Source organism: Zonotrichia leucophrys, chromosome Z (genome assembly GCF_028769735.1).
Source record: "Zonotrichia leucophrys gambelii isolate GWCS_2022_RI chromosome Z, RI_Zleu_2.0, whole genome shotgun sequence".
Lineage (NCBI taxonomy): Eukaryota > Metazoa > Chordata > Aves > Passeriformes > Passerellidae > Zonotrichia > Zonotrichia leucophrys.
The window spans coordinates 9,274,417-9,297,873 of record NC_088200.1 but is presented as its reverse complement, the minus strand read 5'-3'; the positions used below and the strand labels follow the sequence as shown (position 1 = coordinate 9,297,873).

Sequence of the window (23,457 nt, the reverse complement as noted above, 5' to 3'; positions counted from 1 at the left end):
CCCCCCTTGAAAAACAAGGACTATAACACTTACCAAGCTGCTGTGGATGCTGCAAAGTTAACTTCCTCATGGGATGCTGGAGCCCGTGAACAGGAATGAGCATTCTGTGGGACTCTCTTCCCACCCACACAGCTGAGATCCCTTGTGGCTTCCCTCAACATACAAGCTACTGCTTGCAGCTTCCTTCACCCTCAGCACAGCAGGTACCCTGCAAAGACAGGGATCCCCATTACCCCCAAAAGCAGGAGCATCAACCCCTCTACCAGCTGCGCCCAGGCCATTTGCCAGGCAGGAATGCAGTGCACCAGCCTCGGCCGAGCTGTCAAAGCAGCGGAAGGGCTGAGGCTGCACTGCTCTGGAATTCCAGAAACGCACAAACACCCTGTCAGCCTGCACCAGGACTCCTCCCTGCCCCGGACCAGGCTGAATCACTGGAAATACCAAAACAACGATGAGGTCACGTTCCCCGAACAAAGAACTGGAGCCAGATATAGCTGCACGGAGCAGTGTGCTAAAAGGGGACTCGCTGTAGGGGCTGGGGGCTCTGGCAGACAGGCACCATGGGCATTTGTCTCGTTTAAAAACAGCTTGGAGCTGCCAGGAGACTTTTTTTCTTCTCTGTAGGGAACAGGGAATTGGCTTTAAAGCTCTATCCTTCCCGCTAAAAGAGGGACAAACATTCTAATGTTTATGAGTTCAAGGAACAAGGCAGAAGTAAAATTATGACTGGATTCTGAGTCGTGTTCCCAAAAATCTCATTGTGATACAATGATCAGGCTTAACCAGTGAAGAATCCACTTGCAGCAAACTGAATGGCAGACAAAATATGGTATGTCCATTACTGCTTTTGCTCCAGCCGCAGCCAGCTTCCACAAAAAAAAACCCCAAACCAAAAAAAAAAAAAAAAAAAAACCAAAAAAAACCACCAACAACAGCAACAACAAACAACACAAAAACAACCAAACAGCAACAACAAAGCTAAAAACAAACCAAACAAACCAAAATGCCAGGAACATTGATTTGGTAAGTTTTCAACAGGATGAGCAGCAAGTAAGAAGGGCTGCTGTCAATGCTTCAAAAATGAGAACTTCATTATCAGCAAATAATGTATATACATATCTCCTTTCCTTGCAAGAGAGGCTACAGCCTGAGCAGCATACTGGCTGTCTATCAGAGCTACAGAATAATGCAAAATAAACACACCACAAAGCCTTTTCAAGGCTTTTCAAGGCTTTATAGTTCTAAACTTTCACAGATCTCTGTGGAGAGAGACTGGAGACATTTTGCTATTTAGACTGTGAAGGAAATTGCAACATAAGACTTGGAAAGGATAAAGGAATTCACAATAGAATTTGCAATAGTCTGTTCTTTCCCCTTTCCGTAGGACAAGACATTTGGATGGATAACAACACCACCCACAGTTATGCGAATAAGAGGCTCTAAGAATCCAGACTTTGCTCCATCAGGGCACAAACCATATTTTAATCATAAGCCAAGAGGGAAAAATGATAGGACTGGACAGCTAATGCCAAGCATGCCACCTGCCTGGCAGGGCAGGGCTCACTGGGCTGGCACACCCTGCAACAACCACAGCAGTGCCTGGCACACCGAGCCAGCCGATGGGCTGTGCCTGCATCAGTCCTGTTCTCCTGGAAGTCCATCCAGATTTGCTAATAAAAGTGATAAGAAAATCTGTGGTGAGCTGTGCGTGACTCCCACAGGAGACTCATGAGAGCAGAAGTGCTCAAAACCAAATCAGTTCATCTTCACCCCACTGTTCCAGCACGCTCTGGTAACCAGAACCACCTGAGAGGGTTGCACCACAAATCCTTCTGGTCTAGTGCCCTATCCCTGACAATGTGGCACTGGCACATAAAATTCACAGAGTGATTTCACTGAGTGCAGTCAGAGTGATCTCTCCCCTAAAGACACATTCTTCCAGCCTGCAACAATCAGGAGCTCCTACAGCTGGAGGTCACACGCTGACCATCATGTTTCAAACACTGAAACACATCTCTGCCATTGAGGTGTCTGGTTCCTTTTGGAATCTGTGTGTATTTTCAGTCTTCATGCCATCTCGTAGCAACATGTTCTACAAATCAACTGTGTTGAAAAAGGACTTCCTCAGCCTCCTGTCTAATAAATTATTTTGCTGGATGCACTTCCTCTGTGCTGTGGGAAATAGCAAAGTTTATTAAGGTCAGTCTTTACTCCTCCCTGCTGAATCCTCTATTACAGATGTTTGCTCTTTCCCAGTATCATCTACTTTTTCTTGTTTCATCTCTCTTCCTACAGAAGTTATCCCAGTCCCTTAATCATCCCCATTACACTTTTCTCTATCATTTCCAGGTCTACATTACTCTTTCTGAAAGAGGGTGACCAGCTGGTATGTCATACCCAGATGCAGGCACAACGTGTATCTAGTATACAAGAATATATACCAACAGATTTTGTTTCCAGTGTTTTTTGGCTACAGCTGAACAATTAGCTGATGTGCTCAGATAACAATCCATAGTGACTCCAAAGAGCTTGTTGTGGGAAGTGAGAAACTGTTTCCAGATCACCATTACATGTGGCATTTATCAGAACGATCTCCCATTTGCTGTTTTACCAAGCTAATAGTTCTGCATGATGCTCCTGTAATTCCTCAAGTAATTTTCAAACCAACCACCCAGACCAAATCAGAATCACTAGAAAATTACAGTCTTCACCCTGTTTTCCAAACCACAGCTGGATGTGTTGCACAGGCACCCCTGGGACCAGGCACTGCAGGTACCAGAGCTGTGATGCCCTGCAAAGCACAGCATTTGACAAGGAGTGCTCCAAGCACAGTGACCAGGAATGCTACATAACCTTTCAGGTCCCTTCCAACCCAAACCATGCTACATTTCCTGGCTACCAGGAACCTGTTAAGAAAATAAAGCTTTAATTGAAAATATGATTCAGCACCATCACCATTCTGCCAAAGATCCTTGAAAGAGCCTGCAGTGTTGGGTGGCAGAGACCATGCTCATCCACTGAGGACTCAGGTGGAAGTGCAGAGTCCACATGAATGCTTAAGTAACCAGAAATAAATATGCTCACCAAACACTCACCCCAGGCACAAGAGATGTGAACTGTGGAAACCATAATTTCCAGTCCAGGCAAAATGAGGAGATGGAGAAACTGTGGGCTTCAGGTGAGCAGCAGGTACCAGCAGCAAAACCTCAATGAGGCTTCATGCTCCAGAATCAGAAGAACAGAGACCTAGAGCCAGCGAAGCTCATTAAACACCCTGCTATGAATCCAGGGCTTTGGTGAAGAGCTGGGAATTAAGTACTCAGTGGAAGGCAGATTACATAAGGAAATAAAGAACTGGGGGTAGCCAGCCTCCCTGTACATCTGGGAGGGACACTACAAGCAGGAAAACTCCTTACAACCAAGTTTAACCTGAAGCACTCCAAGTTGATCTGGCAAACCAGCAGGTTCTGACACCTGGCCTGGCTGCAGCAGAGGTTACCACAGGAAAGAGCATCTACAACTACATAAAGTAATTTTATTTCATATTTTCCCAGAGCTCAAAGCTCAGGAATGAAGTGGAAAAGGGTGAAGGAGCACTTCATCTATCCCTCATCTGTTTTGTACAAAATACTGCTCATACTCCCAGAAGGGAGACAGAAATTAGGTTTTAATAAACCATAAGCCCTATGCAATATCATGGTTTGGGACATTACATTCTCCAGCTCACATTAAAAAAAAAAAAAGAATTATTCCTGGACATTGTCCATTGAACACTGCCCTGTCAACAGATGCACTGACCCATCCAAAAGGCAACACAACAAAGCCACAGAGTTAGGAAAATGCAGGATACCAGGCAGCCTGCGCAGGAAAATGTGTCAGACAGCATCTGCTGCCACAGCAAAAACTGAAACAGAAGCAGAACGGCAGAGATACTACTGCACAGCCATAAACCAGGCTTGCACCTTCTGCATATTCCATGATCCCTTATCCACAGCCTGAAGCTTTTTGAGGGATGACTGCCAGGAGGTGAGGAAGCCTCTAAAGCAGCTGCTCTAGGTGCTGCTGTCTAAGACAAAACGATGCAAACCCACTGCTGCCAGCAAAAGGTCACCAGACTGGAACCCTGCCCAGCAGCTCCCACAAAGCACACTGACTAGCAGAGTCTCAGACTGCAATTTTTCAACATGAGAGTACAAATTAGTTTTCTAAATACAGACCTGTTCTCTTCTTGGAATGAACGGCCTGGATGCCCGCAGGGCTGATGAAGGCTAGCACTTGATGACACAAAAGCCTTCAGTTTAAAATCCAGGGCAGCTACTGACTCCCTGAGTCACCTTGGTGTGCATACTTCAGGCCCCAGCAGCTCCCTGGTGAACGAGGAAATACTGATGCTCCCTGGCTCTCCAAGGAGCCAGAATGCAGTAAAGCTAAAGAGATCTCAGGATCCCTGCCATAAATCCCAAAATTAAGGGAAGCAAACAGGACTGCTCATTATGTGCAAAAGCGAGGCCTCCTCTATGAAGGGCCCGATTTGGATGTGGAGGCAGGATGCAGACAGTAACAAAAACACAGGCCTTCCCTGGAGACCCACTGCTCAGATCACACGATGCTGTGTTTGTGGGGTGACCTGTGGGGCTGGTGAGGGCACCTGCAGGCCTGGCACTCAGGCCTGAGACCAGCTGCTCCGGCAGTGCCCACAAGGAACTCAGCAGCACAGCCCTCACCAGGACACACACAGCTCCCCCACAGCCAGCACGATGCTCACAGAGAACATGCAAAAAGCCAGCAGTTGGGTCATATGTTTTCCTAATTCAGAGGAAGCCTGGCCCAGCTCCGATATCCCACAACATCTCCTGGTGTTGGGAGAGGGGGGTGGAAAAGTCGAGATCCATTTATAGCTGGAAAGTCTAGCAGAGGGCTCAACGTTGGGTGGAAAAGCAGGAGCTGACAGCTCCGTACAGTCAGCTCCACCCAGCTGGAGAGGAGAGGCAGGCTGGGGAAAGAGATAGGGCTATGGAAACCTCTTTCCTTCAATTTGGGGGTGATGGGAGAGAGGCGGCTTCCCTATAGCGCCAGGAAGAGAAAAAACACTCTCTACTTCTAAATTCAGTAAAAGAAGCAGGGCAGCAGAAGACTAGCTTTGGAAAAACTGAAGAGTAGCTATGCTGCAGATACAGCCAAAAGCACTCAGAGGTCAAGCCCAGGCTGCAGGGCTCTGCAGCCTTCCTGTGAGCCTTCATCACATCCTGCAGCAACACACCTTTATCACAAGGACAGGGACAGGGCTGTCTGGGGGCTGTGGCTGGGAACTCAGCCCCACATTTACTGCTGGGAGAAATGGCAGCTCCCTCACTCCAGCATATTTACATCAGCCAACACATCAGCAGATGTAGCAGAATGTCCTTGCCAGCCCTCATGGAAAAAGCTTGGCCCCGAGGACAAGGCACCAGTTTAAAGCATCAGCATGCGCAGACTTATTCTGTGATGACTTCAGCTCCTCCCCATGTTGTCAGGCATGAGAGGAGAGGTATTTATGTAGCTAACCTAATTTAGCTAACAATTGTGCATGTTCATAAGAAAATTATGAAAAATAACCACTAAAACAGTGTTGAAGAACACAGAGATGATGAGGCTGTAAGAAAAGCAAACACAATTCTAGGCGAGGCAGTGAAATACCAGAGCTATTGTATAGGCACTGATAAAAGAAGCATCATGCAAAAAAAATTCTGGTCACCCACATTTAAAAATTATAAACTCAAATGAACAGGTGCAGAAAGGGCCTGAGGGAAACAAAAAACCTATCAAACAAGAAGAAACTTAAGAGCCTGGCTTGTTTAGCCTAGGCAAATGTAGGCAGAGAGCGGATAGGATTGCTGTCTAAATATATCACAGGAGACAAACAAAAGTGCTGAAGCAAAAGTATAAAGCTGGCATGACAACAAGAGAATAAATGCAGTGAACACATTTAGGTTGAAAATTAGAGAGAGAGGAAAATCAACCCTTAGGACAGGAAGCTTTCCAACTGGAATACCTGGATTTAGAAAGAATTTTATCAGAGGTCTCATGGGGTTAGAGATACAGTGCATGTGCCCACAGACATCCAAGAGGGCCTTTGTGCTCCTGGTTTTGTTCCAGCTGGTAATTAGCATGGGTCATTACTGAGATGTCTCCATTCATGCAACAGACTTTGCTGAGTATCCAACTGGAGAGCCCAGGGCAAGCACGTACTGCTCCTCTGCCCTCCCATTTCCTAAGAGCTGCTCACGAGTAAGGACTTCCAGGCTGGAGGTCAGTGGGAGAGAGTTGTGTGGATGCACACGGGCAGAGTGAGAGCTACCAGGCAGCCTGGAATGCAGGTGTTGCAGTTAGCAATGGAGAACACCCTTGATGTGCCTCTGCCCAAACGCACCTGCTGCCCCACGGTATCAGGGACAGAGATTGCTCACTGTCACCCTGTGGGTTCAGGAGAGAGAGCTGTTCCAAGCTCTGCTCTGCTGCAGTGTAAGACAAGGAAACACGTCATCACTGGTTATCAAGAATCACAGAATGGTTTGCATTGGAAGGGATCTTAAAGACCACCTTGTTCCATCCCCCTGCCATGGGCAGAGACACCCTGCACCAGACCAGGTTGTTCAGAGCCCCATCCAACCTGGCCTTGAGCAGTCCCAAGGATGGGGCACCCACAGCTTCTCTGGGCCTCCTGTTCTGGTGCCTCAACACCATCAAAGCACTTTCATTATTATCACTATCACTATCATTATCATTCTCGACCCCCAAACTGCAGCCCAGCAGGGCAGCAAGTACAGGCACAACAGCAAAACAATGTTCAAACTGTGAATATTTATATTATGGAATAATGAGGAGGAAAAAAAGGAAGAGGGTGAAAACAAACTCCAAACTCTATTTCAGGGATTAATTTTTGACATGTCTGTGAAAAGCCAGAGCCTCATAGAAGACCAAATTATAATTTTCAGACACGGCACAGACGATGACACGCGGTCTGACCTGTCCCGGGGAGCCCAGCAGAGCGCCGCGCACACGAGAAGCAGCGGCCCCCCTCCTGCCCGCGCAATTCCCGCACAGTTTCCGCACATTCCCGCACCGCCCCGACACCGTCCCTTACCGAGCGCCCGCATCGCTCCGCTGTTTACAGCCGCTCCGCGGGGCGGGCTCTCCGCGCTGCCCGCCCACAACGGGCCCTCCGCCTAAGGATGTCTGACGTTTCCTCTGAGTTTCCTCTTAAAACATCCTAGCCAGGATGGAAAATTTTGGGAATTTGTGTGCTTCCCGCGTCAGGATACCGGATGAAAAGGGTGGCCGTCTCAAATCCATTGTCCCACAGACCGTCCCCCCACCCCGTGCACTTCTGCGTATAGACTTGATACATCAATTAACAGTGTGCCACGGAATCTATCATCCCAATATTCTCTTTTTATTAAAAAAAAAAAACACCAACAATTATTTTACAAAATCAGGAGTGATGTAGTACAGACATCACTGCCAGCTGATGTGTTTCAGATGCTGATTGTGTCAAACCACCCAAAGAATTGTATCTGGTGCAAGCTCACCAACAGCTTTATTATCCCCTACATGTTGTAGCCAACATTTTCAAATCCCCTTTTAGCCAGAAGGTGAGTACTTTGCACGTAAACTGTATGAGAAGAGAAGCACAGTGTCAGATTTTCCTTGCTCTGTCAGCACAAGATCTGCCTCTGCTGCTCTGCAATATATTCTGCTGCATCAGATAACAGGAACAGCTTTGATAGGACTTTCAATCCACAGACCAGTCTGGGTATCATGGCTCTGTCTGCTTATCTGCACAAATTCTCCTTTTCCCCCTAACCCCAGGGAGGCTGACTGTGAAAAGTAAAATCCTGGTCAGAAAGCCATGATTGTCTCTGCAAAGTGAATGGTAAATCAGGGGGAGGTGACAAGCATGAATTACCAGAGTGGTTTCCTCAGCCAGAGTGCAGGCTCTCACTTTACTCAGGTGTCTCCTTCCAGGGGAGATCACCAGATAATTTACTCCTTCCCTAGCAAGCAGCTCCTAGACACTGAAGTCTGGACCCAGTCCCAGCTCCAGTTTTGCACTGGCCATGCTGAAATTTAATACCACAGTTTGCAACAAGCCTCCCTAAGCAGCAGGTGCAACGGACTAGTATGGTTGTGGTTTTTGTTTTTTTTCTTTCCTGCACTGAGTTAAAACACAGGGAGATGAAACCTTCTATTAGAGCTCAAACAATCTCACACAGTATGTGCTGAAACTGGGACCACAGGCAGCAGGGTGTTCCATGACACGGGGACATGGCTGGCCTCTTGCCATCATACACTGCTTCCTGACAGCTCAGAGACTCAGGGCAGAGTCTCATAAATATCAACTGATTACTGCACAAAAAAAATCCAATTCAAATTATGAAAGGAGTCTAAATTTGTATAATGGAGCTGAAAAATAAAACCCAACCTCAACAAAAAAACAAAACCAAAAAACCACCCCGGTAACAACAGCCAGAGGCTTAGTCTTCTGCACAAAAAAAGCTGCATTTAGACAGCTCAGCAGTGCTGGCAGGACAGACTCTCATGCTGCCACGCTGGCCTTCCACCCAGTAACCCTGCTGATTATGGAGCTGCTGTGACAAAACAGCGAGCAAATCCCAGTCCCTCAGGATCACCACGTCTTTAGCTGCGTCTGTGCATTTTAGGTCCCTCTGCTGGCAGTCAGACTGGTCGGATTTTCAGCTCTCTGCTACCCACGTTTGATAGATAACCTGTTCCCAAGTAAAATTTGAGCCAGCACAGAGAAACACTGCAGCCATGAAACACTGCAGAGACTCCTGAGACCTCACTGAGTTCCTCTGAATTGTGGCCACTCTGCTCATCAGGGAGGGTGAGGGAGCCACCAGGCCATGCTTATCCCTCGCACTGAACCCCAGCACCAGTGGAGCAAAGGCTATTTCAGCTGCTGGCCATGAAATAGCTTTTCTGGCTTCAGTAATTCTGGTGTGATCACCATCAAGCCAGATGTGCACACACCTCATTCTGTTAAGGGGGGGCAGATGCCTCGTGCTGGCAGCTCAGGTGAGCCCTAATCATGGCATGGGCTTCTCAGGGGTCAGATTTCATGGTTTGATCCATAAGGAAGCCTGAGTCCCTTCTGCTCTTTTATTTTAAGTCTAAATTAAATGGCTGGTGCCCAGTTACAAAGCTTGAGAGGGTTCTGAGGACAATAATCCTTTACAAGAGCAGATTTGCAACCCAGATAAATCAGGGCAGGCTGATGACTGTCAGCTCCTGGTCCCTTGACCTACTAAGGGTTTCTCTGAGCTTGCAGCACTTCCTGATGGCAGATGTGGGAAGAGGGTGGTGTTTGGGTACTGGCCATCTCTTGAGAAAGTGGATCACAGTCAAAAGGCTACAAAATCACACTTTACAAAGGCTATGGATTTGTGGGTTGTGTGGCTGGACCTAAGGCACACCTGGGGTCAATACTGTCACCCCAGTAATACGGCCCAGAGTGGATTCATGAAGAAAAACAGAAGGCACATGACTGAGAAAGACATTGCCAATTCAACCTTTTCCTCAGGCTGAAATTCTCTTTGCTCTGAGGTATATAGTTAGAGGGAGAAAAAAACATTATCATTATGAACAATCTCAGGGAGCAGAGATGCCTCCCACAGCACGCTCTCTCTTGTGCCAGGGAGGCCCTCTGGGATACCAGAGCTCCAGCTCACCCTGCTCGCCTTCCCCAGCAGCAGCACACGTCTCTGGAGAAGAAACTAGAATCAGAGAGTGCACGTGGGTGAAAGGAAAGTCCAAAGTCCTTGATTTGGCAGCCCAGAGGGCAGAGTTCTGGGTAGCCAGTGTCTTGGTGCCTTGCAGGCAGCACAGCCTCCTCTCCTGACAGCCCTTTACTTTGGTTTGCTTTGTTAATCTTTAAGGGGAAAAAGGGGGTGAAGGGGGGTGTGTCTTTTTTCTTCTCTCCTTTTTTTCTCCTCCTCCGTTACAATCCTTTGTGTTTATATTTGTCACTGTTGGGTGAAAATGTTCCCGTTGTGGCAAAAGGTGACTTTGGCCTCATGTTCCTCCCGGACATGATGAGGGCTCCGAAGCCATGCTGGTGGGAGAAGGCGTAGCCGGAGCGGCGCGTGCTGGTGCGGCGCAGGCGCCGCTTGGGAGAGGGCGGAGGGGGCCTCTTCTTGGCTTCCTTGATCTTCAGCAGCACCTGGGAACCGCAAGAGAAGGCGGGAAAAGCGGAATCATTATTAACAAGCATCATTAAGTGCATCGGTATTAACAAGCAGAGCGGAAGGGGAGCAGAGAAAGGGAAACAAAAGCAGGGAATCCAGAGGAAAATTTAGGAAAAGGCATCTATTCTATTCTAAAAGGTGTTAATGGGAGCATCATCTGTGAGTCGTGGGAGGGAATGATTTCCATGATTTCCCCACATCTCTGATATGCCATGGTTGGGGTATTGCTGTGGGACTTTCACTCAAATCACCCACAATGTGAAAGTCATCTCAAAAAGTCAAAATTCCAGAAAACTAATAAAGAAACATTCAAGGACTGGCATATTTAATATAGAAAACAGGCTAGTAAAGGGAGTTTCTGATACATAAAAGCTTTTTATGATTACAATGATGAATGTTATAGAACTATGAAATCATAGATGGCTTGGGTTGGAAGGGACCTTGCGGATCATCTCATTCCAACCCTGCTGCCACTATATCAGGTGTATCAACACCTCATGCAACTTGGCTTTGAATGCTTACAGGGATAATTGAGAGATTCCACTATTCCTTGGCAGATGGGAAATAAATACTGCACTTTATTTGCAGATAGTGGCCTTTCTGCTCCCAGGTGGCCACTGAGTTAATCTGCTGCCAAGAACCTTTTCAGAATGGGGCTGTCTAATGCTGCTCTTGAGAGCCTGCGGCTCAGCAGAACCCCCAGCTGCCAGACTCCTGTGCTTCTTGCTTGGCACAATGGCAGCGGCAGGTGCTTGGCCTCTCTAAACATCAGGCCTGTCTGCTACCATCTGGGGGACTCTGTGGAGCTGGAGAGGTGGAAACCCACTCCTATCCTGTGACCATTCACTTCCAAGAGGAGGCAGAGAGGTAATTTTGTGCCAGAGAGAGAGGGATGCTCAACCTCAGCAGTGAGGCTGGGATTCTGTGCAACAGCCGTGTTTGAATTCTGCTCAGCTGGGGTAAACTCTGCCCATTTTTACACCCCCCAACTGCCTCCAGCTGTGTCCCAAGGACCTCCCTACCCAGCAGTGTTCTCTAGCACCCGCCTACCCTCTCTGCAAGGGCTGAGAATTCCCCTGACATGTTCTCCTACAGCCATCCCGGGGATGACCAGGGAGGGCGTCAGCTGCGGAGCCTTGCCCTGGGGCTGTGCTTTGACCCCGATTCGAGCAGCTCGGTGCAGGGAGAGGAAGGAAGCACGAGGTGGCAGCAGCATTCAGCAAATGCTCCTGCTTGGGAGCGAGCCCGGGGAGCTCTGAGTGCGCTGATGCTCTTGAGGGGTCCCTTGGCTGCACTGAGCAGTGTGCTCCCTGCCCATTCCATCGCTCCCTGCCTCTCCCTGCCCTTGTGCCCTCACCTTCATATTCCCAGGGATGGGAGGGAAGCTGGTTCCAGAGGGGGCATACAGCCATTGGCTACAAAAAGTAAATTCTGAAATAAGTAAAAAAATCCCCAGCAAATATATATTCCCTAGTGGAGGGTGAAAGCCTGTGGTCTGCCAGGCTAAAAACTGCACAGCATCAGGGCAGGAGGAACATGCCACTCCTTTGCCACTGAGCCACAGCGCTTAAACCCTGCACCTAAAAATAGTGCAGCTTTCCTGCCTCAGAGCAATCTAATCCACATCTAAATAATCTCAGCCTTGGTCCCAGCTGCAGATGGTTTGAACTGTGCCAAACCCAAAATTCAATCCTTGTTCTCTGGGGAGTCAGGGACACAGATGGCAGCAGTTGCACCAATACAGACACACTGCCCAGGTGATGCCAAGCCCATGAAATGTGGCTCCACAGTGAGCCTAGGCCATGGCAAGCAGGATTTCTGGTTTAATGAGGTATCTCCTTACTTTGTCACTGGGAGTAGGCTTTAACTGAGCCTTCAGGAATCGGAAGCCCACCACAGGCAGCACGCAGAGGGCGATGCTGAGGAAGATGGCCAGCCACACGTTGGGTTGGCTGAGTGTGTTACGAGCCGTACCTGGAAAACAAACAAACGCACACACGATTAAAACTGCAAAAGCAGCAGCTCCCACCATTATTCCCTGCTGCTCTCTGTGATTTCAGAGCACCTGGCAAATAGACCAAAATACAAGGCAGACTCATCTCCAACATTGAAATCACCTGCTGTAGAGAGAACTGCAAAGCCAGTGTCACTGTCTGAGATGAGCAAAGAGAAATGCAATGTCCAGACATGATTGCAGCAACAACCCAGGTGGACAAGGGTGTCAGAGTGAGTCTTTTCTCTCTGTGAAGAGTCAAATCATAGCAAAGGATTGATATAAACATTCAGAAGACCTTAAGCAGCAGCCCAGGACTCCAGTGCAAAAGGAAGAATAATGCTTTCTTGCTTCCCTGCACCATTTCCTAAAGGATATGAAATACTGGCTCTGCCCAGCAGGCAATGGGAATCACTGCCCTTTGTGAGAGGAGCATGTGTTGCTCTGGGGAGCTGCACAGTCAGTGTAGCCTAAAGGAGTATTGGCAGCACCACTGCCACGTGGTGGCATGTCACTGACACCTCCTTTGAAACCAAAGTGCTCATTTCTGGCTTTTACAAAACTGTGGGAATGTAAAATAGAACAAACAGTCTGCAAAACCCTCATTACAGGACTTAATGATGCTGGTGTTGGCAGTATATTTGCTGAATATTTTCTTTCCAGTTGGCCAAATTCTGCTGTAATACAGCTTCACTGAAATGTAAGTAAACAAGTTGTCTTAGTCCAGACTAGAAACACTTTCCTTAAAAAATGGTTTCAAACTGGGACCTTATTAAGAGGCCCTCAGCATTGTGCCTTCTTTGACCAATGTAGTAACAACAGAGCAGCAGATGAGATACCCCTGGCAAGTGAGTTATAACCATCATAGAATCCTCAAGATGGGAAGAGACCTTCAAGATAATCCAGTCCAACTGTCCACCTGCCCTGGGAAACTGAACAGACATTCTGATTTCTCTCACTCAGCATTTTTGATTCTTAAAGCCATCTCAAAGTGGATGTGATCATCTGCTTGAAAGATATGTTGCAACAACTAACCTGGATCTCAGATATTTCTAAGGCCTTTGCTGTTGCAGTGAAGATAGACAAAAGAAGTTTTTACTGAAAAAGTCAGCAAAAAATGAAGGCGTTGATTAATACAAAGATCTGAGACTTGAAATAAAAAGTGTTGGGATTTCATAAGTAGAGACTCATAACAATGTTTTATCTATATTGGCTATGGATGCACAGAGCTATTAAAAACATCTGAATTACTTTTAATTACTTTGCTTACATATAAGTACATGTTCTTCCTGGTCGAAGTCTCAGGAGATGGACTCATTTTTTATCCTTAATTTTTTGCACGTGTTCAGAAATTTGTTGTGTAAAATAACTACAAAGACCTGGTCACCACTGGTATGTTTTGTTGTTGGGGATTTTGCCATTTATCCTGGCACCATAATTACATGGCATTTTTCTCATGTCTGACTGGATGTTGTACTTCTATGCGTTCCTATGCCAAAATGTTAACTTCTTTAAAAAGATCACACAGCTACAAATAAGACGCTCCTATATAGCTGTAAAACCTGGATATTTGGAACCCAGACATAGAAGAGCAGCAGAAAGCATTCCATCCAGCTCATCAGGTTTATTTAAAAGACAATTCTTATGACTGCATGGGAATCTTACACAAGGAAGGAAACATGGCACACATTCACCTGGATGGATGGGATTCAAAATAAATCCCAGCAACCCTCAGAAATATCCTGGCATTTCTTGCAGAAAAGGCAACCAATATATCCTGAAATATACATAGAAATGCTTGGAAACTTTAAGCTCTGCAGTATATCAATTCTGAGTGCAATCCAGATTTGTCCCCAGGCTTACCAATGAAGGGAAAGGAGGCTGTGAAGATCAGGTACATGCCGTCACTGTACATGGTGAAGGTGATAGCAAAATAAACAGAAAGGCTGCCCCAGATGAAGAACTGGTTGACAACTGTCCAGTAAGAGGTGTCCAAGCCAATCTGAAAGAAGAGAGCAATGCAGCTATTGTCAGTGCCTTCCTGATTTAGCAGATCTGTGCTGAACACAGCTTGTCCTCTGCTTTGTACATCTCCCCCTGAGCATGCTATTCATTCAAGCCTCAAGAAATAACAGGTCACAAATCATAAGATTCTGGGAAACCATTGAAGGCAAGATTACTACATTTATCCTGTTGTTCCCTCTCCTCAAGCATTCACTAGTGGCCAGTCCCAGAGACAGGATATTAAGGGACTTTAAAGATCATCCTGTTCCAATCCCACTGCCTTAGGCAGAGACACCTTCCACTAGACCAGAGCCCCATTCATCCTGACCTTGAACACTTCCAGGGATGGGGCATCCACAGCTTCCCAGGGCAACTTGTGCCTGTGCCTCAACCCCCTCACATGGAAGAATTTGTTCCTAGTATCTAACCTAAACCCACTCTCATCTCAAAGCCAGTAACTCTTCTTCTATTACTCCATGCCTGTGTGAAAAGTCCCTACCCAGCTTTCTTGTGGCCCTTGGTAAGTACTGCAAGGCTGCAATGAGGTCTCCCTGGAGCTTCCTCTTCTCCAGACAGAGCAATCCCAGTGTCCTCAGCCTCCTTAGCAGAGGTGCTCCAGCCCTCTGATCAGCTTCATGGCCCTCCCTCTTCTGGACTTGCTCCAACAGGCCCTCATCCTTCTTATGCTGAGGGCCCCAGAGCTGAACACAGTATGTTCAAACAAGTCAGGCTTCATTTCCCCACTCCTTACACTGTAAGTTAGGAGAACAAGTCTGCAAAGACTTCAGACAGCAGGAACTGTTATCCAGGAAAGTGTGATTGATTGGTTTTCTTTTCAGAAATCTCTCTCATCCTGATGGTACCATCTGACTTTTCTACCACCAAGTCTTAGCTATTTCTTCCAGCAAGTTCAGGCTGCGTCACACATACATCATGCACTGGGCCAGGCTGCAGAGACATCTCCATAATGGAGAACCTATAAATAACTGCCTGATGGCAGACAAACAGCCCTGTGCTTCAAACCCTTCCCATAAAACTAGAACATGTCCTTCTCTATTCCCTGCCTTAACTAATTTGTCTGTTATGACTGCAATCTTCCCAAGGCAAAGACTCTTCTTTCCTGTCACCCTGATCTTTTATAGCATACAGATCTCCTGTTCTGTTGAACTTAGGAGACTAATCTGGTGTCAAGAGACTTTTTTTGCAGGATTGCACAATGCAGTAGCAAATGCAATGCTGTCAATGGCCCTCCAGATGCTGCTATCATGAAACAACTAATTCCTAAAACTATTACGTGGGATGCCTTACCTGTACAGACACCACGATCAGTAAGCAGGTCTGGGCCATCAGAGCAAAGGACTGGTAGTCAGCAATGGCCTTCCCATCACTCCTCATTGTATTGTACATGGCCCCATAGGGGATGAAGAAGAGGATGAGGGAGCTGTAGATCCCTTGCAACATGCACTTGACAAACACCACCTTGTTAAAGTAGAGGTTTTGCTGGCCAGGCACATACAGCTGAGGGAACAGCATGCTCCAGCGATCATCCACATCCTGAAAGCAGAGAGGAGACAGTCAGATTTGCTGGCAGCTACCCAGCCAAAGACACAGAGCCAGTTAGGGCTGCCATGTCCCTGTGACATGCATTTCCATGAGAAAAGGCCTAGCACACAATTCACTCCATTGTGCTTACTGGCATGGCACATCCCAAGGTCACCATAAAGTATTTTACCTTTCTTGTGCTAAAAAAAAATTGACAGCTGATAAAAAAAGAAAGAATATACACTTAATCTAAAGCAGACTCCATGGTCTGTTCTCCATAGAATTGTCTGGAAGCTAAGTGTTAGAAAATACCTCCTCATACAGGCAAGGCTGTCTCACTTGGATCCCTTAAGTGTCCAGAGTGGAGCACTGACCCACTGGAAAGTAACCAATGCCCCTTCATTTAACTTGTAAAATGCATATAGGAGCAGCTTTATTGCTCCTTTGTCTAGTCAAACAGTAATAGTGAGGTTGAAACTTGTGTGAAATTACCACAGAAAGAACTCACTAGAAAGGCTGAACTTGCAAAATCTATTTTCAGAGATCCAGTTAATTAATTGTTTTGTCTGGTCATTAGGAAGTCACTTGCCAGGCTTCAACAACACAGGTAGTAGGGTATGACTGCTCCAGGGGAGGGTTGCAATGGCACCTGCTGCTGTAGGCAGCAGCATAACCCAAAAGTCTCATCACACACTGAAACCTATAGGCCAAATCAGGGTAATCATATTTATCTCAACTCCCTGTTCCTCACAGGACTACTTAAACCCAAATTATGTGACTAGAAGGGAATACACCTTCTCTCTGGTGCATCTTTTTTTTTTTGCGATTTAAGTTCTCTCTGTCAGGTTATTATTTCAGAGGTTACCACAGTATGTAGCCAAAAGGTCAGGTGCTTTTGCTTCATGGAACCAACTCAAAATACCTGGATACAAAACCCCTATGAATAAAATCCCCGAAGTGATGACAGAAACAGTACCTGATCAAAGAGACTCATTCCTAGCACTGGGAGAGAGGTGTATACCAAATTGTAAAGTGTAATGAACCACTCATCATAGACAGTCTGGGAAAACAAAAACAAAAACAAAGCAAGTGAAGTTAGCAAAAAGTTGTGCTTTCCATTTCTTTGAAAGTATATGCAATTACCTGCTGCAACACCTTGGTTTGAGTTGATGCTGAGACAAAAGGGATGAGATGACTCAAACTCAGCATCCCTGAAGAGGGGAAGGATCACATTATGCCAGCCCAGCCTGCTGAGCACCCACTGCTGGCTGTAGCAAGAGCAGGATCCCTTTGCACCACCCTGCACCCCCAGCCCCTGATGTCTGCACTCCCCACGTCTGTGTTTAGTTGGAGGCTGGTTTGCCATGAACCAACTCCAGTTTTTTTACTCTGGATGTGTTCCTCTGGCAAGCTCCTGATGCCCACAGGCATCGCAGGTTAAACTGCTTGCTCCAAATATGCCAACAGCACAAGCGTAGATCTTACAAGATCTGCACCAAACTCTAATCTGTGTTATCAGCTGATGGTTACAACCACTTTGAATACTTTTGAAATTCCTGCAAGTGATGCATGTGCTTCATAATGCACCTAAATGCCGGAGAAAGTTTATACTGGATATTAGGGAAAAAATCTTCATTGAAAGGATGGTGAGTGTTTAAAAAACATGTGGATGTGGCACTGGGGGACATACTTTAGTGGTGAACATGACAGTATTGGGTTTTTGGTTGGACTTGATGATCTAGGAAGTATTTTCAAATCTTAATGGTTATATGATTACACAATATATATATTCTGTCTCCAGGTATCCATCCTCCAGCAGCAGCAATGGAGGCAGCAATATCTGCTTTATACCTATGTGGCCAAGGAATACGGACCTGAGTTTGTTCAGTGAGGTGGGAGGAATGGCTTAGTTTATTTCCTTATAAAATGTTTCCAGATACTTCACTTGGAAATGCTAAATGTAGACTTACAGAATGGTTTTGCTTGGAAGAGTGCAGTAAAATTCATCTAAATCAACCTCCCTCCAATCAGCACAGACATCTTCAGCTAGGTTGGGTTGCTGAGAGTCCCATCCAACCAGACCTGGAATGTTTCCAGGAAGGGGGCATCAACCCCCTCTCTGGGCAACTTCTGTGAGTGTTTTACTAAGTTCATTGCAAAAAACTACTTCGTTGTTAATCAATCTAAGCTTAGTTTAAAATCATGACCCTTTGTCGTATTGCAATAGGCCCTGCTAAGAAGTTACTCTACAGCTCTCTTGTAGCACTTTTAGGTACTGAAAGGTGCTCTAAGATCTCCCTGAAACTTTCTCATCTCCCAGATGAACCAGCCCTCCACCCTCAGCCTGTTTTCACAGCAGAACTGCTGCCTATGACCATCTCCACGTCCCTGATGAAACTGAAGCCAGACCTACCTGTGCTGAGAAGCCAGAGAAGAAGCCATACCAGAAATGCACCAAGGTGAAGGCAAAATTCTTGTAGAAGAAGTACTTGAGGAACTTGCACATGCGGATGTAGGACCAGCGCCCGTGGACCAGGAGCAGGCGCTGCAGGTAGCGGAACTGCGCGAAGGAGAAGTCGCTGGACAGGACCGCCTGCATCCCCTCCTGGCCACTGATGCCAACCCCAATGTGGGCAGCTGCAACAAGAAGGTCGTTGGTCACTTCATTATACCAAGAGTTTTCACTGCCCTCTTTTTTAAAATTAATTTTTAAAATGAATTATTCAGCATTGAATACCGTGTTAATTCCCTCACAGCCTTCATAGAAAGTCAGAATGAAAAGTTTTTAAAACAAACAAAAAAAAAATTGGTGCACTAATTCTTTCAGCAGCACTATGATTTTGGCTCTGTGATGCATTTCCCATAAGTGGGCTTTTATTATTTGAATGAAATTATAGGTTCAGTGACAGTTTACAGTTTTTTTCTGAACGCTTTCCAGCAGCACAAATACTGTTGTTTATAACGGCTGCTATAATGAAAAAGGAACTTTAATTTATATTGACATGTGACTTTTATTTAATATGCATGCAAGTCCTTCCAGGAGCCTTAAAATATCATCCCAGACAGGCAAAATCTTCAAACCATTTTAAATTTTCTCAGACACTGTGCTAAAAGGCAGTCTGTAGCCTTTTTATGTTTCCTGGGCTTTATTAGTTCAATCAAATAATAAGATAGAAGAGCCACATATTTTTTTTTTAATAGTAACTTGCGTTTATTAAACATGGACATAAGCTTAATGTGACAGCTAATTATACCGCTTTAACTAATGAATACAATCTTAGTGGCTGAAGGCTGGTTTGATTCAGATGTTTCCACTGAACTGAATTGATAAAACCCCGTAGTCTCAATCCTCTTGTGGGGGGAATGGATTAGTTTCTAATTATTATGTACACTTTAACTTTCTTCTCCTTTCTTTGCTGACTGCCTTGAAGCTCTCTACTTAGCCTTTTCTTTCTTAATTAAGAGGCTCCAGTTAATCAATTCTTGCAAATTAACACAAGGAATATTAGCAATAGGTCTGTCTGAATAATCTTAATTTAATTATACCTAGTTAGGATTTTTTTTCATAAATTCACTGAGGTAATGCAGCATCAAATGATGCTCAAGGATGGAGAGGCCTGGAAGCCTACCATATGTAACTCAAGGGACATAATTAACAAACAGTCCTGACACAAATAAATGCTGAAAAAAGCACCCCACATAATATTATACAGAATATTTACAGGCACAAAGATTTTATTTCTGCCTTGAGTCAGGCCCTCTATGGTCCACACTGTTTGTTATATACATTGTCCTTGCAATGGTGGCCATGCAGACACACTGATTGACATATCACAGCCCAAGCGGGCTTTTCATAGAATCACAGAGCCATTTAGGTTGGAAAACGCCTGTAAGATCATCAAGACCAACCATTTTATCTGCTCTAAGGGAGAAACCAAAGAAGAGACACTTAGTGCAACCTTAGCTCCTGAAGGAGCCCAGTGTGACCCACAAGGCAGGAGACACAACTAACCTGTAGTGAGAGTGCTCTGTAGAGATCTGCCAAAACCTGGGACACACGCACATGTTTCTACCAAGAGGGTGGTACAGGAGGCACTCAGATATGTGTTCCTGCTGCTAGCCTCCCTCAGAGAGCAGGCACCTCTTTGAGTCAGTCTGCTACAGCACACTGGCTGTCAGCCACCACTCACTTTTGATCATGCTGACGTCGTTGGCTCCGTCTCCGATCGCCAGGGTCACAGCCTTCTTGTACTTCTTCACCAGCTCCACCACCTGGGCCTTCTGCAGGGGAGTCACCCGGCAGCAGATCACCACTTTGCACATGCAGGCTGTTCTCACCAGCTCCAGCTCCAGGTTCCCTTCCAGCGCGTAAGCCTGGAAAGGAGGAAAAGAGGAAAGGAGGAAAGGGAGCGCTCAGGGCAGGCTCACAGCAGCTCCTGGCCTGGCAAAGAGGGTGCAGTGAGGTGCCCACCACAGCTGAGCCAGGCCCTTACACCAGTGTGGGTGAATCCATCCACCCAGTCACAGGGAGCATCCACACTGCACATCACACTGTGCACCCTACTCCTACAAGGCTGCACTTTGGGGGCACCACATCTGGATACACACCACAGCTGGGTATGCACCACATCTGGGTATGAACAACAGCTGGGCATGCACAGCACCTGCTCTGGCTGATTTAACCTGACAGAGGGCAGAAGTGTCAAACACCAAAAGCAGGAAGCTGCTGCAGGGCCTGAGACAGCCTTGTGTATCTCCATGTGAGAGAGTCTCTGCTCATCCCTCTTGGATTACTATTTAAGCTCTGGGAGATAAATAGGAAAGATTTCAATTTGTTAAGTGCCTAATTAAAAAAAAAACATGTAAAAAGTTAAGCTCAGGTGGGCATGACACAGCAAAACACAAAACTAAGGAGAAGGCTGCTTTATTCTGAGTACTGACCTTTTAAATCAGTCAGCTGTGTTATTTCTATTCAAGAAGCACTGAGATAATTGGATGTCTAGTCACCCCTCCAGCTTTTCATGAGGAGGAGGAAGCAGTGTGAGCTTTTCAAATTTCTTTCAGATCATGCTTTATGGCTCTGTTCTTTGTTGTCTCTTTTTAGCAGACATGTACGGAAGGAATCTTCAAGGCTCACTCCTGCTCAGAGCCATTACAGCAGGGCCCACTGCCTTCTCTGTGTAAGGGAGACAGTCCTCGGGCCACATATTCTTTCTTTTTGAAACAGAGAGCTGTGAGTCACCAGTGTTCCCTTTTTGCTCTGTCATGGCAGCAGGATTGATCCACAGGAGACCTTTTCATGGTTCAGCCTGAGTAGTGATGGTTAGTGCAGTCAGAGATGGCTTTTGCCTCAATTATCCTCGCTGCACAGCACCAGCCAAATGTTACCACTTTGTATATGTATAATATACCACTTTGTATATTAATGGAGCAGCTGCATACAAATAAAGTGGGGTGATGATGCCATTAAGGATGCTGACAATTTTCTGTTCACTGCTTTCTTCAGGCAACCCCAGATGTGTGCATAGCCCAGCACTGCCCTCACACCCCTCTACAGGCAGGGATAGAGCACTGAGCAGGTGCTCTGTGTGGGACAGTATCACACCATCGTTCAAGCTTGTAGAAATAAATAAATGACATCTAGATTTGCCTGCACTGTCCTTGTGGTCCCCAATGAGGAGAAAGCCAAAATCTTGGAGGAACTCATTGTGTCTACTGTGTGGAGTGGCTGCTCCCACACAGCCCAGACTGTGTGGGACATATCCCCTTGCCAGGGTGTAGGCCAGTGTGTGTTTTTCCAGTAATATAAAGAAAGCTTTGACATCACTGCCAGAGGCTCAGGGGCTACTCTGCAGGCTGAAGGGATGGATTAGGAACAGGCAAGGGGCTTCCAGCTGATGTCCATGCAATGTACATGGACCAAACCTGACAGACCCCTTGTCTGCTTTGCAATGGGAATCCGAGGATTATGGCCCTGGAGTTCAAGGAGAAGTGAGTGTAAAAGAGGGAGAAAGGCAACCTAGGCACTGTCTGACAGTGTTTGGGGTCTATACACATGGTACATGAGCCAAATGTAGAGAAAGATGAGATTTTTTTTTTTTTCCTGGGCTGGTGTAAAGGTGAGAGTGAAAATTTCTGGGCTGTCATTAAGGAAGGTAGCAACCACAGGGAACAGAAGCACTTTGTTTCTGGGGGGTGGCACCTCCCAGAACTTTCTAAATATGTCTATTTGCTATGTCTATTTGCTTTCACTGAGATCTGGGACAGTAAAATACAACAGATAAATAAACCTGACATAAATTACATATTCCTCGCAGACAGGTTTGAATTGATCTAAGTTGTTTTTTCTTTCCTTTAACTGGTTCTAAAAAATTTCCTAATATAGATAATTTATTGCAGAGTTTCACTGTTCTCCCCAGGAAGACATTTCACCCAGAACTCTCTTATCTCAGTTTAATTCCATTACTTGGTTTACCTGTTATAATTTTGAAGAGTATTACCAAGATTGATCAGTGTTCTCCAGGCTCAGAAATCCCCCATGCTTTCCAGATCATGCCTGACTCAGATATTTTTGTACTCTCTCCCAGTCTGGTGTTACCTACTCTCTTTCTAAGCAGTTAATGCAAACACTGAGCACCAAACAGATGTGGGATAACCCTCTGCAGATGACAGCTAACTGTTGTTTTAGATCAACAGTGAGGCCTTCACTTCCCCAGCAGTCTTTAATCTGTCACAATTTCATCTAGAGTGTATTGCTTCAGTTTACTTGGAAGATCATAGGAGAGAGTATAAATGAATTAGTAAAGTCATAATATCTATATCCTATAAATTAAGCATATCTGTTTTCAGCTATATTTAGTACAATATGTCCTTGGCATTGAAACCCACGTCTCAATGTTATCTTCTTGCTGCAAATACAAACCTTGTTATTTTTCTAGTACGTTTCCAGAAATTAAATATGATCCAGCTACTCTATGCCTCTTGTTCACCAAAGACCAAGGCCAACTCTTCTCTGTTCCTGAAACATCTTCTGAAACATTGTCTGTCACCTTTGATGCCTCAGATAACCACTGAACCTAGTCTTCAAAAAGGAGGGGAAAACCCCTTGCCCTCTAGAGTTCAATTTTTAAAGCATTTTTCAGACTTTCAGTATGTCTTGCAGTAAGTTTTTCAGGGAACTCATCCCTGGCAAGGTTCTGAACCTTCCTTACCAGGCTGTGGCCAGTGATAACCAGACCGTACACCCCATTTGCTTGCTCATCAGGTATAATTATTTGCTTTTTTGAAGATTTTTCAAACTGAATGTTGATTTCATCACTGTCCAGAAAGGAGTCTGGCTTCATCTTTTTTCTTGCATTCCTAAAAAAAAAGAAACCAGGATAATAATGAAAATCTGAAAATCTTGCAAATATATACCTATGTTTTGTAAAAGCAACTTTTTGAAAACAAAAATCAATGCTTCCCTTTGATAGTTCAGTCCAATTTTTGCTGTATCCCTACAACACTATGCATTGTTTAGCTGCTGCTGTCTGCACAGATCATCCCCATCTCTGAAACTCTAACAAAGTGTTGCTAAACTTCTGCTGATTTTAAGTCAAACAAACCATCTGAGTGCCATGAAGGATGGTATCCCAAAAGACATGCAGTTTTCTCTGCATGTTGTCTGGCAGCCAT

General features: G+C 45.7%; 2 protein-coding genes across 5 annotated transcripts in view; both read right to left on the bottom strand.

Annotated features, from left to right (window-relative positions):
* Nucleotides 1-7,179, bottom strand: part of RUSC2 (RUN and SH3 domain containing 2) — a 57,912-nt gene extending 50,733 nt beyond the window's left edge. The window contains exons 1-2 of one of the 3 annotated variants that reach the window (XM_064736897.1): nucleotides 7,124-7,160; nucleotides 34-208 (exon numbers count right to left, since the gene is read on the bottom strand). The gene's annotated coding sequence lies outside the window, so the exon portion shown is untranslated. Of the gene's footprint in view, nucleotides 1-33; nucleotides 339-7,123 lie in introns of those variants that run through there. The other 2 variants (XM_064736899.1, XM_064736900.1) reach the window with 2 other exon arrangements.
* Nucleotides 7,180-7,434: 255 nt separating this feature from the next.
* The window catches only part of LOC135459933 (phospholipid-transporting ATPase ID-like), a 73,419-nt gene continuing 57,396 nt past the window's right edge, over nucleotides 7,435-23,457 (bottom strand). For both annotated transcript variants that reach the window (XM_064736425.1, XM_064736426.1), the window contains exons 21-28: nucleotides 22,995-23,142; nucleotides 19,974-20,157; nucleotides 18,197-18,420; nucleotides 16,760-16,843; nucleotides 15,550-15,795; nucleotides 14,101-14,239; nucleotides 12,088-12,218; nucleotides 7,435-10,219 (exon numbers count right to left, since the gene is read on the bottom strand). In XM_064736425.1, coding sequence (XP_064592495.1) covers nucleotides 9,998-10,219; nucleotides 12,088-12,218; nucleotides 14,101-14,239; nucleotides 15,550-15,795; nucleotides 16,760-16,843; nucleotides 18,197-18,420; nucleotides 19,974-20,157; nucleotides 22,995-23,142 — 1,378 coding nt within the window. In that variant the 3' untranslated portion in view covers nucleotides 7,435-9,997. The remainder of the gene's footprint in view (nucleotides 10,220-12,087; nucleotides 12,219-14,100; nucleotides 14,240-15,549; nucleotides 15,796-16,759; nucleotides 16,844-18,196; nucleotides 18,421-19,973; nucleotides 20,158-22,994; nucleotides 23,143-23,457) is intronic.